Source organism: Protopterus annectens, chromosome 2.part1 (genome assembly GCF_019279795.1).
Source record: "Protopterus annectens isolate FY-2018-M chromosome 2.part1, PAN1.0, whole genome shotgun sequence".
In the NCBI taxonomy this organism is placed as follows: domain Eukaryota; kingdom Metazoa; phylum Chordata; order Ceratodontiformes; family Protopteridae; genus Protopterus; species Protopterus annectens.
In genome coordinates, this window is record NC_056729.1 from 445,944,144 (window position 1) to 445,962,673 (window position 18,530).

At 40.5% G+C, this 18,530-nt stretch overlaps 1 protein-coding gene across 1 annotated transcript in view; it reads right to left on the minus strand.

Moving 5' to 3' along the window:
• Window positions 1-633: 633 nt before the first annotated feature.
• NR3C2 (nuclear receptor subfamily 3 group C member 2) overlaps window positions 634-18,530 on the minus strand; it is a 1,048,765-nt gene continuing 1,030,868 nt past the window's right edge. The window contains exon 10 of the mRNA XM_044062249.1: window positions 634-1,755. Coding sequence (XP_043918184.1) covers window positions 1,600-1,755 — 156 coding nt within the window. The 3' untranslated portion in view covers window positions 634-1,599. The remainder of the gene's footprint in view (window positions 1,756-18,530) is intronic.

Below are 18,530 nucleotides of genomic sequence, written 5' to 3' on the forward strand. Positions count from 1 at the left end.
TTAGCAGAATAGGACATCACAACATAAGGGAGAAGGCAGAAATATCAGGAGCCTTACCTGCTGGAGGTCTTTAATTAAGACATATATATAAATTGTAGGAATGTATATCTAACAGCTATTCGCCCAAACTGGAATCAGTTAGGCTAGTCTGAGACATTTGATGGGATTAAAATGAATGACATAAAACATTCTAGTGGTTTGGTGGGCAGGAGAAATTACACAAATTATCCAAAAAAAAAAAAAAAGATACAAAATGCTGTTGTCCTCCTTTTCTACAATATCCACTCCACTGCAGCAGACTCAGACCCTGGATGCCACAGCTGCTTTGGTCCTGTTTTGGATATGCTTCTGGTCCTTACAGACTAAAACAAATAAGCAAGCAAAATAGCTTTCTATAAATTTAGTGTAACTGTCATGTAACAGCTTCAGATTATTCATTTTTCTGGCTAAGTACTGTCACATTGTTATAAAGAGCATGCAGCAGTCCTTTATAGGCATTTCATGAACCTGTAAATGTCCATCTGACATCATGCATGTGTGTGTGTGTGTGTTTTTAGGTGGGGTTGATAACACAATATTTCACAAGTAAACAACATGGTAAGTTGACAAGAGGAGTAAAAATGCTCAAACAACTGTAACTTAATGTGTCATTATTTACAACAGGTACCAAAACCTGTAAAATAGTACATGAGATAGGAGGTTAAAAAAGGCACGGCTTTCTTTCTTAAATACACTGTAAACGCTGGTAAATTATGCATGCATAAACATTTCACTATACAAAAAAAACTTAATCTCTTTTAGATAAAGTACTTAAATATTTTCCTGCAAAATAGAATTCTTTCAAAAATACATTCCCATTCTTCGTATTAACCATTAAAGATTATTATTGTTCTGTCTCATTTACAACAGTTCCAAACAGCTTATTTCAGGTCCTTCACAATTTATACATACATCAATATACAGAAAAGACAAGGACTGCAAATATTATTTCTCAAGCCAGCACAAGAAATGCAATAAAAACTGAGGCCTGTCTGGACATTTTATGACAAATTCTACACAATAACTGAGCTTTAATACACAGCACTGCAGCTACACTAAATAACGTAGAAGAAAAAATGCCCAAGATTTGATAATGTGATTAAACAACAACAAAAAATTTTCCTTTGCTACTGCTGTACAATCTTTTTACAAGAAAAATATAATGCCCCATAATGACTATATATATTAATATGCCATTCTTAGTCTTAAGAAGAAAAAATGTTATTAGCTCTTTAATCCTTTTCTTGGTGTAAAATGATGCTTAGAAATTCCATGGCATATTTTAAATGTCAGTCTCTGTTTAACTGTTGAGTTCTTACAAATGTTAACTAAATATGGCTTTTCATCCACAATAACAGCATTTTTGTGTGTTTCTGAGTCATTGAGGTGGTGTTTTTCTTTCCAGATCTTCAGTCCTGTTACGTGCAAATCATCTTTTATGTGGTCACTTCAAGGAAACTGCAAGACAGAAATATATTTTCAGGTCCTTCAGCTACATGGAATTCATTAAGCAACCTTAAGGCATAGTTCTCCTCCTGTAAGACACTGTTATTTGTTCCACTACTTCCTGTGAAAGTACAATGACTTTGTCTGTCCAGCTTCCACTTTTGGTAACTGATCATTAATTATTTCCACTAGCATTGCAGGAAATTCAACTCTCAATGCCAGAGACTGACGAAATGTGCAGAAACAGAACTCCAGCAGGCCTTCTACAAGCTGAAAAAGACACACAATGAGAATACGGTGTTAAAGTCTGCTAGAAGAGTTTGTGCTTCAGATATATATTTTAGAAAAATATAGACAATGTATTTATTTAATTTTGTTTATTTGGCACAATGGCGGCAATGCCAAAAATGTCACTGCTCCAGCCAGTGTGCCCATTTACATACTTTACATACTGCCTCATCCCATCTGGATGCTTGTTTCTGTCTCCCCACCATTTTCCATTTTGCTTACCTTTCTTCTACTTAAAAGAAGTCAAAGAATGATATTCAGACCTGGCTTTAAAGTATGCAAGATGAACACAAGCTGTCTTGCATGCTTCATAAGAAAGTTCTGATTTGTAGACCCCCACTGCCTAGCAGTAACATAGCAAGGGTTGGGCAAAGGGGGCAATTTCCTAGGAACAAAGTGTTGGGAGTGCAATCAAGAGACAGGCTTGCACTTTTTTTTTCTGTACCGGAATGCTGGTTCCAAACGGCACTTGAGTTTGTTTTTTTTTTTTTCTCACTTGGGGACTGCAGATTGTCTGAATTACTTTAGGAAGCCATATAGTAAGAAAGCTACTGCAACTGTGAGGAATTTGAAAATCTACTTTATAGTAAGTGCAACTTACCCAGCTGTACTTTCCACAAGTTCATATTGTCTTCCTACAGTAATCTGAAGAAGCTGTTTTTTTCCTCTTCATTAGGATGGGGGAGGGCATGGATTTGATGGGGTTTGATTGGCTGAAATGGCTTACTACATCTGAAAAGCTGCTCTTTTCTCTCTTCACATGAAGGGGGCATGGATTTGGTGGGGTTTGATTGGCTGAATTGGCTTCCTACAGTAATCCAAAGAGTTTTTTTTTTTTGCTCTTTAATTAAAGGGCTGGGGGTGCATGGATTGGGTACTGTATTTCCGGAAGCCAATAGATGTCCTGTAGTTTGCAGAAGTCCTTTTTTATTTGCTATTCACAAGAATAACTGAGGGGGTGAGGTGCTAGTTAGTGGGACTGGCACAAAGAGCTGACTGAGCCAGCTACACTCTGCTGCCTAGAACTCCCACTGTGTACTTTAGCCAACAATGCTTGAAGTGCCACATAGAAATGTACTAGTCTATGGCAGAGATTAAGGCAAATAAAAATCCCAACAAGATGACCAGTTAGAAGACTTGTCAAAATGTAGGATTCATGGATACACACACTACACAAGTACTGGCTATGTCAGGGATGCAAAAGTATAACAAGTGTGTGTGTGTGTGTCTTTGTGTGTGTGTGCTGCATTCTTACAGTACATGACTATTCCTTTTAATAGTGAGAATCTACATACGATACACTGGAGCTGCTTCACCCTGCGCAGACATTCTACGTAGATATGCCATACATATGAGCATGAGTGTGTACAAGTGTGCATATCTGTGTGTCACTGTTTGTGTAAGAGCACAAAGACAGAGTGTGAGTATGTTTGTGAGTGTCTGTGCATGAAAAGTTAGTGTGTGTGTGTGTGTCTACAGAAAATAAAATCTCACATAACCGGCACCCATGGGGATTGGTAGATGCCGGTTAAGTGTAGTTTCCAGTTGCCTGAGAGCCACTTTGCGATTTTTGAATGTCTAGTATACCAGCATACAAGCCAATCAAAAATCGCAAAGCGGAGCCTCTTCTGTTCAATGAGGCTGTACTGTACTTTATGACAAACTGTTTTTGAAATAAAAAAATGTATGATGAAAAGGCTATACGTAATGGAGCCCTGGAAGTGTGAGCAGATTTAAAATCAGATAATGGGATTTTTTAACATGTTCTTAGCACTGTGATTATAAATAGGAACAGGGCTTTTGCATTATATGACTGTCAAAGATTTTTTATTTTTGCTGTTCTAATGTACACTTACAGTAATATGCACAAGGTGTGGGGAAGTAGGACATTCCATTAAATACTGTGAAAAAGTTTTGTAGGAAATGCAAATGTAAAGGACATTCTTGGTTTGACTGTCATTAGAAACATTTTACTGATCAACAAGAATTACAAATTAATAATACTATTGCACCAGTTGAGGTAACTTTGCATGAAGACATTCAGGATGAACTTGAACACACTATGATGAAGTGGATTAGATATCTCACAGTAATTGTGGATCAGTAGATGAAGAGATAAAAGAAGAAAACGCTGTTAGTGATGGATTAGATGCAGGTATTAGTGAAGTTTATGAAGGCAAGCATGCTCCTATAGGAATAAAAAGTTAATAAAAGAAATCTGAGACAAGGAGAAAAAAAGGAAAAGGATAATATTAGTGTATATAATACTGTTTGTGAAGTAAAACATCACACAATAACAGAGTTTGGTAAAACAAAATAGACTCTGATGTTACATCCATCCTCAACCCCTTTTTCCATTTTGCACATGGGGTCGGGTTGTCACTTCAGCAGTGACAATCATCTCGAGCCAAGGTTTACACCGCTGGGTGGCTAGCCCTGCCGCAGTAGTTCATTCATACCACTCACTCGCACACACTTTCTCACCTATGGCCAATTTAGATGTGACTATTAAATAACATATAGAAACAAAAAGAAGAAAAAGTGCTCTAGATCAGAAAATATTATGGAATTTTAGAAAAGAATGATACTGTGGAATTGTCATATTGTATACATCTAGTTTGCATTTGTTTGATATTCTCACAGCAATTCCAAGACAACTTGCTATATATACGACTTCCAATGTGCAATTGGGTTATATGACTAATTAACATTTATGCTCCTACTAGAAAAAAGCAGAGAGGGAATTTATGTGACTGTTACTTTAGATTTTATTTTATAAGATTAATTAAATTGTCATCTACAAAAAATAGAAAAAAAAATTATGTATATTAAAACTTTTTTCAGGAAGTGATACAGTTTGGAATACTTAAATGGATTCATGATAATTCAGCAAGGGTCAATGCTTTGATAAAAAGAAAATCTCTGAAAAACACTTTCACCAAACACATTTTAAAGCTTTTTTTCAGGGGACAAGCCCTTCTGTTCTCCCCATGTATGGGGGAGAACTCCCTAACTTATACATACCAACTTTACGGTTACACAACAGTGGAGAGAAACACTACATGTTCGTTGAAAGTCTTTCAGTAACAAAGCTGTCATGCTGCTGTCATCAATTAATCAGTGCTTGATAAAAACATATGTTATCACTTAAACTAGGACCTACATATAACAAGTATTTTAGCTAGTGAAAATGACTATTTTGCTTTTCCTGAAGAGCTACTACTGTTAAACTATCAAAAATAGATATTTTGATTTCAGAACATGCAGCTTTTTATTTTGAAAATGGAAAAACATACATAGTTTTCCAGAAGGGAAATAAATAAAAAAAAATGAATAGGTACATATTATGGTTTACTCTCATTAATTCAACACACATGAAGTCGAGTCCACCAATGCCCAAAACCATTTTGAGAAAGATGGAATACCAATTAGTGGTACACCTGACAGAAACACTGAACCCTAAAACTCCCTATCACTCTGGACCCAGGAACAAACATTACCATTGGTCCAGAAGGGGGACTAGTTTGGACATTTGGTAATGTCAGTTGTTGACATTCCAATGTTCTCAATGTTGGACTTGCACAGATGGAGTTAATGATAATGAACCCATTCTACATATAAAGAAACAGAAAGAATCCAGTACAACCTTGTGGAATGTACAGCTGTGCGTGTTGCACTTACCATACCAATAGATATTCAAATTCATCACTGCTGCAGTAGCCTTTTGGCTATATGGGTTGAATCCTGCTTGGATACAAAAAACAGCCAGCCAGCTTCACAAAGCTCTGGCTCCCTCCCATCACTAAACTCTGACTGCTGACTGGACAGCCCAGAAAAGGGAAATCAGCAGTCACAGTGAAGAAATCGTCATGACTTTCTTGCCATTACAGAGAGAAGAGCATGCTCATAGAGGATGCTGCCCAAGTACAATCTTGGACTTCTTATAGTTACAGACTTACTGGAAATCTCAGGCGAAAAGGGAAGACCTGAATTTAAAGGCATTTATCTCCACCAGTGCAGTTCCTTTTTTTTCAAAGCCAAAAACTGGTAGCTGAAATTCCAGAAAATGAAGATGCTGAGTCCATGCACTTTTTTTACAAACTACACTGCACTGTTTTCATGTGTAACTTGGTGAGTGGAATCATAAGAATCACAGAGGCCATGAACCCTAGAATCCTGAGATACTCTCTTGCTGAAGTCTAAGACTCACTGCAGTAGCTCAGGAAAATTTCCAGGTAAAAATCCATCTACTCTTGAGCAGAACTGGATTGAGCACTAGGTGTTTTAGCAGGGTTCTTCTTTAAGAACACACATTGCATCTGGGCTTGTCAACACATACACATATCTGTGCGGGTGTGCACAATGAATTTAAAGTTACGTGCTTGGGTTCAAATGAGATGGACGTTCACTCCGGAGATGTCAGTAAGGGGTGTGTGTGTGTGCATGTGTGTGTGAAATTCCCTAGTTAGAGATAGCAGGTTAGTTGATTAACTAAGCAAGCCCAAGCAACAAGGACCTCCGAAGCTGAAACGCAAACAAACACCAATCACAACCAAAGTGTCATATAGCTCACAACACCAGTGTGCCACCCAGCAACAGCCCCTAAGGCAAGACAACATACCTACCACTTTAGTCATAGGTGACTCTATAGTCAGGCACACTGATGTCCCACTCACCAGGTTGAACAAGGAGAAAATTACAGTCAGCTGCCTGTCGGGTGCAAGGATCCGCCACATAACGCATGCACTCAAGTCACTCCACAACAAGTACAAATATGACTCTGTCATTGTCCATGTTGGAGTGAATGACTTGAGACGTACCTCCCTGGACTACATGAAAAGAGACATGGAAGGGCTCTTGGATCATGTGGCCCAGGCAGATATGACCCTAGCCCTGAGTAGCATCCTGCCTTTGCCCAGAATGATACCACAGTATAAGGACAAAATGAATGACTTTAACAATTGGCTAAGCTTCTGGTGTCATTCAAAGGGGATCCAGTATCTGTCTGCCTGGGACGACATGATCGGCAGACCACGATGCTTTGCCAGAGATGGTCTGCACCTGTCGCCCCTGAGATTCAGGTTACTGGCTAAGGCTGTTGCCACCCCTATAGTGCCTTTTTTAGGTAAAGTTCAAAGGACAAAACCACCACCGTAACAGGTACAAGCATGCAAAACCTGAAGGTAATGCTACTCAATGCTAGAAGTCTAAACCACAAAATGCACTCTCTCGAGGCACTCCTAAAAATTGAGAACATCAATATCTGTGCAGTAACTGAGACCTGGTTTAAGGCTCCAGAGAGCACCCCTGCAATACCAGGCTACAACTCTTACCACACTTTTCGGCCACCAAACCAGGATCAATACACTAAAGGTGGAGGAGTGTCCATATTCACCAAGGATAGTCACACCACCAGGCTAGTTGCCCAACACAATGCGTCTGAAATTCTCCAGGTGCAACTAACATTAGGTACGACTGCAATCCAAATTGTAGCTTGCTACAGATCCCCCACCATGCCCCAAGATTCTCACTACACCTTTCTAAACATACTGGAAAATATTAAGATACAAACACCCGAATACTGGGTGATTTCAACTACCCTGCCATTAACTAGGAAAACTACTCGTGTACCAACACCTTTGCCCAGCGGTTCTTGGAATTCATAAATTCCAACGCCCTGGATAAACTAATCCATAGTCCCACCAGGGGCTTCAATATCCTAGACGTGGTAATTACCAACATGGGAAATTGATGCTCCACACCTATGGTCATCCCCTCGTTGGTCAGGTCAGACCATAAGCTAATCACCCTTAACATCCACATCCCACCCCCACTCCCCAGTAAGGAAACCTCCATAAAAAACTTCTCCAAAGCCAACTTTATGCTACTCAAGTCATAAGTGACAAACTTCATGACACCCATGCAGATGGGAACTGAAAGTTCGACTGCTGGGTCCTACACTAAGGCACTGTATGAGCACATCCACTCATGCATGAATCGTGCCATCCCAAATAGAACCAAGATGCTCTCCTCCAAAAAAGGAAGCCAATCTGGTGGTCCCCTGCCATAAACAAACTTTACAACAAAAGGAAGAAACTGTTGCAGAAAAGAGGAAAATCTCAGGATGCAAAAAGCTCCCTTACCAGCCTCAGTAAGAAGCTGAGATCCCTCATAAAATCCTCCAAAGCTAGCTACGAAAATAAAATTGCCAAAGATTCCAAAGACAACCACAAGGCATTCTATAACTATGTCAATAATCTAAATGGCAATGCTCAGATCTGCTCTGAGCTACAACAGAATGGCATTAAATATACTGATCCCAAGGATATTGCCAATATCCTGGCAGATCGATTCAGTGCCAAATTCACCCCCCTCTCACCCACTAAACGGCCCATCTCAATACCGGAAGACTGCCAAATTCCAGTAAAAACGGCTACACAGGTAAAAAACGCACTCTCCAAAGCTAAGAATACAGCATCCATGGGAACAGATGACATCCCGGGCTGTGTACTACATGAACTACAGAATGAAATGGCACCTCACCTAAGTGTCATGTTTAATCATACTCTCACTTCAGGCTTTGTGCCCACTGAGTGGTGCACAGCTAAAGTTATCTCACTCCACAAGGGGGTTCCATCTTGGATCCCGAGAACTACCGCCCCATCAGTCTGACGTGCCTGATCTGCAAGGCCATGGAACGTATTATCATGGAACTTATAAACAAAGATATTGGCAACGTCAAACACTGGACCCCACCCAGTTTGGGTTCGTGAAGGGCCGGTTGCGTCTCCTGAACCTGACTGACTTCTTCGAATCAGTCTCCGGGGCCGTGGATGAGGGTAAGGCAGTCCACACAGCCTATCTGGACCTAGCCAAGGCCTTTGACACCATCCCCCACTCTGGAATCATAGATAAACTTACTAAGCCGGGCACTAATCCCTATGTCACTCGATGGGTTGCCAACTGGCTTAATGACAGAACCCACACTGTAAAAGTAGCTAACTCCAGATCCAGCTCCATACAAGTGAGAAGTGGAGTACCTTAGGGTTCAGTCCTGGGACCGCTCTTGTTTGGCATCTACTTCTCTGAAGTACAGGCCAACACTAAGGGACTCTGGCTAACAAAGTTTGCAGATGACTGCAAACTGGGAGCCATTACTGAATCCCCAAATTATGTGGATACTCTACAAAAGGGCCTTACAGAAAGAGATGCTTGGTGCCAGAGCCATGGGCTCAAGCTCAATGCAAAGAAATGTATAGTTATCCCAAAAAACATGTACCCGTGAATTACCACATAGGTGGCAGTACACTAAACACCGAAAATGTGATAAGAGACTTAGGGACACAGGTGGACAGTGTTCTCACCTTCAATAACCATATCGCCACAACAGTCAGGAAATCCTTCTATGTGGCACACCTCATCACTAAGGGCTTTTCATCCAGAAAAAAGGAGGTCATTGTCCCACTTTACTCATCCCTCATTAGACCCATTATAGAATACAACGCCTCATTTGGTATGTACCTCTCAAGACATCTGCAACAACTGGAAAGGCCACAGAAATACCTCACTAAAAGAATCACAGGCCTAAAGCAGATGCCCTATGCTAACCACCTTAAAAAACTCCAGCTATAGTCTGTCACATATCGTCTACTCAGAGGCGATCTCTGCTTAACATACAAGGCCATATCAAACCGAGAGCTGTTGGACATGCTACACTTAAAGAAATCCCAATCCCTTAGAGCCACACGCTCCAGGGATCTAAACCTTGTCAAGACAATAAACAAAACATGCTGGAGGGATAGGTTCCTGACCCAGAGACTCCCCAGACTCTGGAATAGACTGTCCATACATGTCAAGCAGAGCACCTCCTTGGCCCTCTTCAAAAGGAACCTTGACGACTCAATGGGAGAAAGGAAATTCACCCCCGGGGATCAGGTCAGTCGCCCTGCTAGACAGGGGTCCAGGGAAGTAAATAGTGAGGGAAGAAATAGCCAGGGAATTGTTATGGCTAGGCTTGTATAGGCCCTACGGCCGTTAGCCTAGTACCAACCTATGAACCTTATTCAGGCTCACACCCTGCACCTTGGCTACAAGAAACAACAGCATGAATCCTGTACACCAACTATCTGACTACTTAAGAGTCACACATCTCAACTGTTTAGAGTTTTGCAATGTCCACAATTTTTGCCTCATATTTTTGGTCTGTTCCTTGAAAAACTATATAATGACAGACATCTGGATCCATCATAAAATAAATGCTGCTGCAAAACATGTTATTCCAGCAAGCTTGTAAGAACAGCAATTAAAAGTTGTCCCTGATTTTGAGCCTTTTCCCCCATTATCTTAGGCTTTGTCCATATTTCTTATGCTAAGAGGTTGAGAGGTATGTTAAGAGTTTCAGTGCATTTTAAATGAATTGTGAGTTTCAAGGAAAGAGAAGTTTTCTGCTGCTCACGCTAAGTCTGTTTTCAATGTGCAACTGTTTTCTTCAGCAAATGGTCATCAGTCCTTGTGCTATACAATTTGAAAGCAGTGTTAGTAGCACAACAGTATACTTGCCTTTGGTGTAAAAGGCTGTGGGTTTTACTCCCACACCATGTAGATGGACTGCTGATATTGTGGTGTACTTTTGGGTGGGGTGAGGTGGGGGTACTGCATTCCTAAGTGTGTCCTCCTTTGGATGAGATGTCTAGTAACTATGAACCCGTTTTTGGTTTGTCAGCCATTCCCAATTGCAATTTCCAGCTTACCATTTTTTTAATGTAACATAGGCAATTTATTCTTCAAGGGCAGCAAGCACTAAATGTGTAGATAAAACACTGAAATGTCAAGCTGTTTGCCAGCAGCAATCTCTTCATTATTTAAAGATCCCTTTAATGTGGAATTATTCAGATGGCTTGTTTCTGCAGGGATTATGCATACTGACTGACACTGGTTGATTATAATGAAATTTGAGTGACCTTTTAGGTAGTTTCATCATTATTGGTTCATATGTTTTGTTTCACTGTTTACTGGAAAAAATGTTGAAAACAACAAATTAAAGAAAATGTTTCTAGATATTGAAAATTACCTACATGAACTTCAATTTATCCTAAACCCAAACAAAACAAAGTTAATGATCTTCTCCAACAGGAAGTCCAAAGCAAACTCACCTCCTCTCTCCATCTACTCCATTAATGTCACTATAATAGAATCAGTTAACCAAACCAAAACTACTTGGTGTCACAACAGACACCAACCTAACATTTGGTAAACACATATCACTCAAAATTAAAAAAGTTCACATCGAACTTGATGCACTACATAGGGCCAAACCTTACCTCACTCAAAACGCCAGACAAGCCACAGCCAGATCCCACCGCCTATCTAGTATCCACTACTGTTCTCACATTTTCACTAACCTGTGCAAGTCTGATTTACATCTACTTGATTCCTGCTATAATAAAATAGCAAAATTTGCTGCTAATATACCCAACAGAACCCATCACTGGCTTGCTCTTCAAAAACTACACTGGCTTGAATTTCCCAGTCTGTTATCACTCAATCAGCTCACCACTGCCCACTGTATTATCCACAAACCTGAAAACTGCCCTGCATTCTCCAACCTAGTGCAACTAAATACCAACCCCAGGACCCTTAGATCATCTGATAATCTTATACTTAACTACGCCCCATAACTACTTTGGTGACTTTCTCTTCTCCTTCAAAGTAGCCAAACAGTGGAACCTAATACCCCAGAATATCCTAAAAAACACACAAAGTCATGGCTTCAAACAACTCCAAAAGGAATACCTTACTCAACAATGGCTATGCTCCTGTAATACTCCTGGCTAGTTTCTCACGGCATCAATCAAATGCTTCTTTTCTGCTATCTTCTCCCTGTCTTACTTCTTCCAAACGAAAATACCACAATGGTTTATATTATAGGTGCATGGGTGTTTACTAGGCTAACACCCACAACGGCTTTTTTAAGCCTAGCATGCATCCCAAATCTCTGACAAGTTCTGATACCCTTGATAAGTGTAAGCAGAGGCCTGGGAGATGAACCATTTACATGTTACCACCGGTTTGCATTAGAGACATAGGTGCCAAACTAGGGATTAATTTCCGGTTTCCCATCCAATTGTCCAAGCTGCACTTGAATTGGGTTAGGGAGGAACTCTGCTTCACATGGATGGGGAGCCTGCTTCACAGACGGGGTATTCTCTGGGATACATACCTATCTCTCCAGCAGGTCCTATTTATATCACAGTCTTTATTAGAATAAGTAATTCTGGTACTATTTGTTTTGTGGATATGCAGCAGGTCCATCAGATTGGGGTCTGACAATGCCCTGTATTCCAGGCATAGATCTTCCCTCAAAAGCCTGTAGGAGGCAGAATATAGGAATAGGGCCTTGAGGCGATCTGCACAGGACATATTACTTATGCCCGCTATTCTTTTAGCAAGGAACCTCTGTGGACATTCCAGTTGTTGGATATGCCTGGTTAGGTATATACCAAAGGGGGCACTGTACTCAATGATAGGTCTGATGAATGGCAAATACAGTGGAACAATGACTTCCTTGGACTTAGATGTCATACTTTTGTTTATAAGTTGCACAACATAGAATGATTTCCTCATCACTGTACACACATGATGATCAAAGGCTATACTGGGTCAAATCTAAGGGGTGTGTTGTCAATATGATAGTTACCAGGGATGGATGACCTCCCAAAGGATACTACTATGTTCTTCTTGGCATTTAGTTTTATCCATGGCTCTAACACCAGTTTTTTGTCTGTGTCAGCTCCTCCTGGAGAACATTTGTGTCAGTGTGAGATTTAATGACAGCTGCTAATTTGCAATCATCTGCAAATTTAGTCATCCAGAAACCACGGACATTGGCCTTGACTTTTGAGAAGTAAATGCCAAAAAGGAGCAGTCCAAGGACTGATCCCTGGGGGACTCCACTTGTGACTGGCCTCTTTGTAGTGGTGGACTTCCCAATTCTAACTTCCTTGTTCCTGTCTGTGAGCCAGATGGCTATCCACCGGGTGACATACGGGTTTGTACCTAACCTCTTGAGTTTGTCAACAATACCCGAGTGGAAAATTATGTCAAATGCCTTGGCCAGGTCAAGGTAGGCAGTGTGAACAATTTTGCCCTCATCCATTGCTGCATTGCTTTGGTGACCTTCACAAAGAAGTCCACCAGGTTGAGTAGGTATGAGCTGCCCTTGACAAAACCAAATTGGGTTGGGTCTAGTGTTGATCATCTCCATGATAATTCTTTCCATGGATTTACATATAAGACAAGTGAGACTCATGGGTCTGTAGTTTCCAGGGTTTGTAGATGGCCCACCTTTGTGCAGAGGGATAACTGTTGCCTTTCTCCATTCATGACACATGAAGCCTGTTTGGAGGCTACAGTAAAACAATAATTCCAGAGGCCCTGACAGGTCATGTTTCATGCTATTTAGAAGGCATCCTGGGATATTGTCTGGGAGCATTGATGCAATTGTCTTGATCTTAGAGAGAGCATTAAGGACCTGTTCCCTAGTGATAGTAGGGGGAGTTTTACTTGATGATATTTTCTGAGGGAAGCTGAGTGGGAGACAGGAGTAAAGTTGGAGCTGAATTTATCACCCAGGAAGTTTGCCATACCTTCTGGTTCAGTATAGGTGGCTTCATTTACAATGAGCTCTGCACACAGATGTGTACTGCCTTTGAGGTTGCGGACATAGCTAAATAATACTTTGTGGTTGTCCTTGGTCTGGGAGGCCAAACGTACCTCAAATCTGGCTTTGGTAGACGTTATTTGTCCTCTTGAGTTGTTTGTTTAGTTTGATGAGAGTGCTTTTATCCTGTTGCGTGCAGTACTTCCTAATTTTTGCCATGATTTTCTTCCTCCTGTTATACATCCAAATGATTTTTTGATTTTAGTTATGTATCTAATGAGTTTCATATTATTGCCTGTAGTAAGGCTTAGGAAATGTAATGTTTTCTATTTACATTCTATTTTTGTAAATTGTGATTTTAGGCAACTATTAAACTTTTTGTATATTCTTTGTAAATGTTTGTAATCTTTTTTTTTTTTTTGTACTATTGTTATGGAGCTTTTCTCCCTGGGTTTCAGCTGAAAATGGGCTACCCGCACAGCCGGACACTACCCGGTTAACAAATGTAAAATCAAATAAATAAAAAAATAAAACACACTAACAAATGGTGCTCTACTATACAAGGAGTATAATTTAATACAATCGGGAAAGTGAATCAAAGAACACATGCATGCATGGTCCTAAAAAATGCATGCAAAATGTCTATGATTTAAAAACAGCCCAGAGGTAAACATAATTAACTTGCTCTGGCTCTGGCCAGATGCATTTTCTTAGAAAGTGGGGTTCAATGCTGTTTCAAGGGCAGAGAAGTTTACTATTCATGCTAAGACTGTTTTCATATTTTGTTTAGTAAATGACTACCAATGTTTGCGCTATAAAATTTGAAATAATTTTAAATTAAACCCAAACACAGATAATCCCTGTAGAAGTAAAGAGAAAAATAGTATGCTGAGTGACAGGTTTGAGCACTGCTTATGATAACTGGGGAGAAATAGCCAAGTAAAGGACACTGCAATGGCTGCGGGGGTGATATCCATTACCCTGTCTAGGACCCCATTTGACCATGGTCCACCCTTGCTCTTGAATAAGAATAGCCCTATGCTAAGACATGCTTGTAAGGAAGCCTAGAAATAGAATCCTGCGTGATGGAGTCAAGGAGGATTTTTGTACATTTATCTGGAACCCCAGACTGGTAAGAAAAGATGAAACCCATGTTAAGGGCTCTTGACATCTGGGAAAAGACTCTGCAAAGTTAATAAAGTCATCTAAATAAGAAAATAATGCCATGCAGTTTGCAATGAGGTATCACTGCAGTGAGACACTTTATAAATACTCCTGGAGATGTAGATAATAACCCAAAAGTTATGCTGTGTACTGATCATGTACCCCACAGACAGAAAATATGAATATTTCTTAAAAACTGTGGCTGTGGTAATGTAATGACAAACATCTTTCATATCTAATATTACCATGATGGGTAACAGTGTCTGAAGGGTAAGCACTTTCAACTTTGGTACTTCACAAGCATATTGAGAAAGGAAAGATCCAGAACTGATCTCCAATAAAGTTCTTTTTTGGTACCAGAAACATTCTGGAATAGAAGCCCTCACCCCATTGATCTAAAGGCACTGTTGTTATGCTAGACTGAGGCATCTTGTTAAAGCTGGACCACCCATATCCAAGCCTACATGTACCCCTTAAAATAACCACTAGGGTACCAAAACTTGTCAAACACACTTGGGAAGCATGGCTAGGCTTTAAAAGCCCCCCTGGGGTTGTCAGCCTAGAAATCACTTATGAACCTATGAATCCTAGAATAAGTATGTGATGAAAAATTTGAAGAAAAATGTTTATCGCACAAGACTGCGGGGAATTCCCCCTAAAAGGAGGCATTTGTATCCAGTGCCAACTGCACCCTTCCTGAACCACTCTTAGTACCCAAGAGTTTGAAAGAATCTGTTGCCAAAGGGTACTGTAAAAATCAAGTTTCTTGGACACATTGGGAGAAATGGGGGTTTTAAAGGAAGGGAGTTGGTAGAATGCTGTCATAGTTATTTTGATGCATTAGACTGTCCCTTTTTGGAAAGCATGCTTGTTTAGTCCCTTTTTTGAAAAGCATGCTTGTTTATTGTTGTTCCCCCTACTACTGCCATCACTTTTTTGATCCCTGTTTGCTTTAACCACGCAGGGATTGCTTATTGTGTCTTTTTAAAAAGGAAGAGAGGATTTGAAAGATTTGTAAAGGGTGGGGGACTTGAAAAAGTCTTATACATTCCCTGAATTATCTTTCCTCTTTCATCACATTGTTTGAGGATATAAGTAGCAAAAGGGCCAATGAAAACATCCTTTTCTAAAGTAGAATTTAACATTTCAGACCTTACTTCATTAGCAAACCTTTGGTTATGTACCTGGGCATACCTCCTCAAAACTGTAGCTGTGGTTGTAGCTTTAGCAATGGCCCCAGACACAGTATCTGTGTAATCATACACACTCTTCAAAGCATGTTTAAATACTTGAGAAAGATTAGAAACAACAGTTTTCAGAAAGGAGCTATCCTCTGAAGAAAGTAAGGCAGAGTACTCCCTCAAACTGTCTGCACAAAACAGAATAAACTTCCATATATGTGTGGCTCCTAGTTAAGAATTCTATAAGCTAGTCTGGAAGAAAAGAAAACTATCTCACCAAAACTCCCCAATATCTTGCCTTCTTTACCCAGAGGAAAGGGGGTGGTATTGACTAACAGTCTGTTTCTGGCTGGCAGAGAGGTAGATTTGATCCAAGATAAGAAAACAAAATGTTATTACTTCGAGGTACTTTATACAAATCTATATGCCTTTTGCAGGACTGGAGGTTGAGAGTCAGGATTACTACAGGCAGCATTAAACACATCCTATAAGGCTGGCTGTAATATGAGGTATATCTACCTTTTCCCACAAAATTACCTGATTCATTACGGAAACAGTCAAAGAGAAAGGAAATTCTTCCAAAGAAGGTGGAAAGGAACTAGTTTCCTCTAAATCATACTTTTGTGACTCTCTAGGTGAATAAGCCCTATCTCTGTCTATGTCAGACTCTTCTGACATATTTTCCTTAAGAATTTATTTAGTAATATTACCCTCAGGTAAGATTTTCTGAGTACAAGGATTAACAGCTTGTAATAAATGCCTGGCTAAGGTTAGAAAAATCATCTTTACTAACAGACACCATATCTTTAAATGAATAGTGTCTAACCCTCTGTTTTTTCTTAGCAGGTAAAACCCTGACCAAAGACCAAGTAGGAGATGGCAGTTCAAACTCATCAAGAGGTCTCTTTTCCTGGCAAACCCAATAAGCATCTGTCACAGAAGTTCACAAACAGCACACATATATTTACACTTTTGCGATACTGCCTTTATTCTTTAAATGTAACACAAAAATAGCAAAAACCTTGTCAGAAAAAAAGTACAGTTATGTACACTTACCATAAATGTAGATGTTCGAGTGTATTCACTGTTGCAGTCATTACATTTGGGTAATCTGCTGGCAGGTTGCCCTCGGCCTGATTAACAAAGTCTTGGGTCCTGCGTCGGTTGCTGTCCCTTCTTCAATGACGTCAGGTCATCAGGGGTATAAAACATGCAGCTGACACCATTACATCAGTTTTTCTTGCCCCAGATGTCAGGTGCCCCCCTAATGGGAAGCGAATAAACACAAAAACACAAAAGTATACCTCCAACCAAAAGCAAATACACCAAAAAGGCTTTTAAGCATAGTAAAGGAAAGTAGAGGTATATCCACAAAAAAATAGGGGGCTGGAGGGAGGGTAACCAGGACTGCAACAGTGAATATACTCAAACATCTACATTTATGGTAAGTGTACACAACTGTACTATGTTCTTCGTGTTTCACTGTTGCAGTCATTACATTTGGGTAGATTTCCAAAGCTATGGTTGGGAGTAGGAGTTTATACAGCATTAGGGCCAGCTATAAGGCCATGCAAGACAGTAGTGGCAAAGCCAGCTCTGGATTTAGAGAAAATTGGTAAATGATCATGCTTGGTGAAAGTATGTACAAAACTCCAGGTAGCAGCTTCTAGGATATCTCTGGTAGGAACACCTCTGAGAAAGGCTGCAGAAGTAGATGCAGCCCTGGTGGAGTGAGATCAGATCCCCTGGGGAATAGGTTTTCCATGGTGCTTATAGCAAAAATGAATGCAATGGCTTATCCATTTTGAAATGGTTTGTTTTGAAATAGCCTTCCCCTCTGCCCCTGCAGCAAATGCTACCAGAAATCGTTCAGATTTTCTTCGAGATTTAGTCCTGTCCAAGTAGAATCTAAGTTGTCTGTGCACATCCAAGGAATGCAGAATCTGTTCCCCTTTGTTCTGTGGATTGGGAAAGAAGGTTCGCAAGTGAATGGACTGATTAAGAGCCACAATGGAAACCACCTTGGGCATGAAGGATGGATTGGTCCTGAGAGATACCCTGTCCGCATGAAAGATGATGAAAGGCTCCACTGCCATAAGGGCCTGTGATTCAGATATCCTTCTAGCTGAAGTGATTGCTAAAAGGAAGGCTGTTTTCCAAGAAAGAAATTTTAAGTCTGCAGTAGCAGTTGGCACGAAAGGAGGTAGAGTGAGTTTCTCCAAAACAAAGTTAAGGTCCCAGGGGTAGGAGCTCTCCTGGGTCGTCTCAAGGTTTTTGCCCCTCTGAGGTACTGCTTGAGCAGAGGAGGAGAGCAGAGGGATGGTTCTGTGTTATAGTGAGCTGAAATAGCTGAGGCGTGGATTTTAATGGAGGAAAAAGAAAGGCCCTTGTGAAGCATCTCAGTTAGGTATTGCAAAATCTGAGGTAAATTGGGTGCTGCTGTGCTCATCCCTAAAGACTGGTTTCAGGCACAGAATCTTTTCCATTTTGTCAGCATAAGATTTTCTAGTACTAGGTCTCCTCGCCTCCAAGATGACATCCATCACAGGTTTGCTGAGGGATGATAAGTGTGAATTTAAGTGATTAGCTGGGCTGCAAGGTTCAATGTTGGAAGCTGAGGGTGCAGAATCTGGTTCTCCTGCTGAGCCAGCAAGGAAGGGGTCTGAGGCAGGTGCCATGGAGATGTTTGCGACACACTGCGCAGGAGGGGATACCTTGGCGCGGCCAGTTTGGAGCAATCAAAATCATCCTTG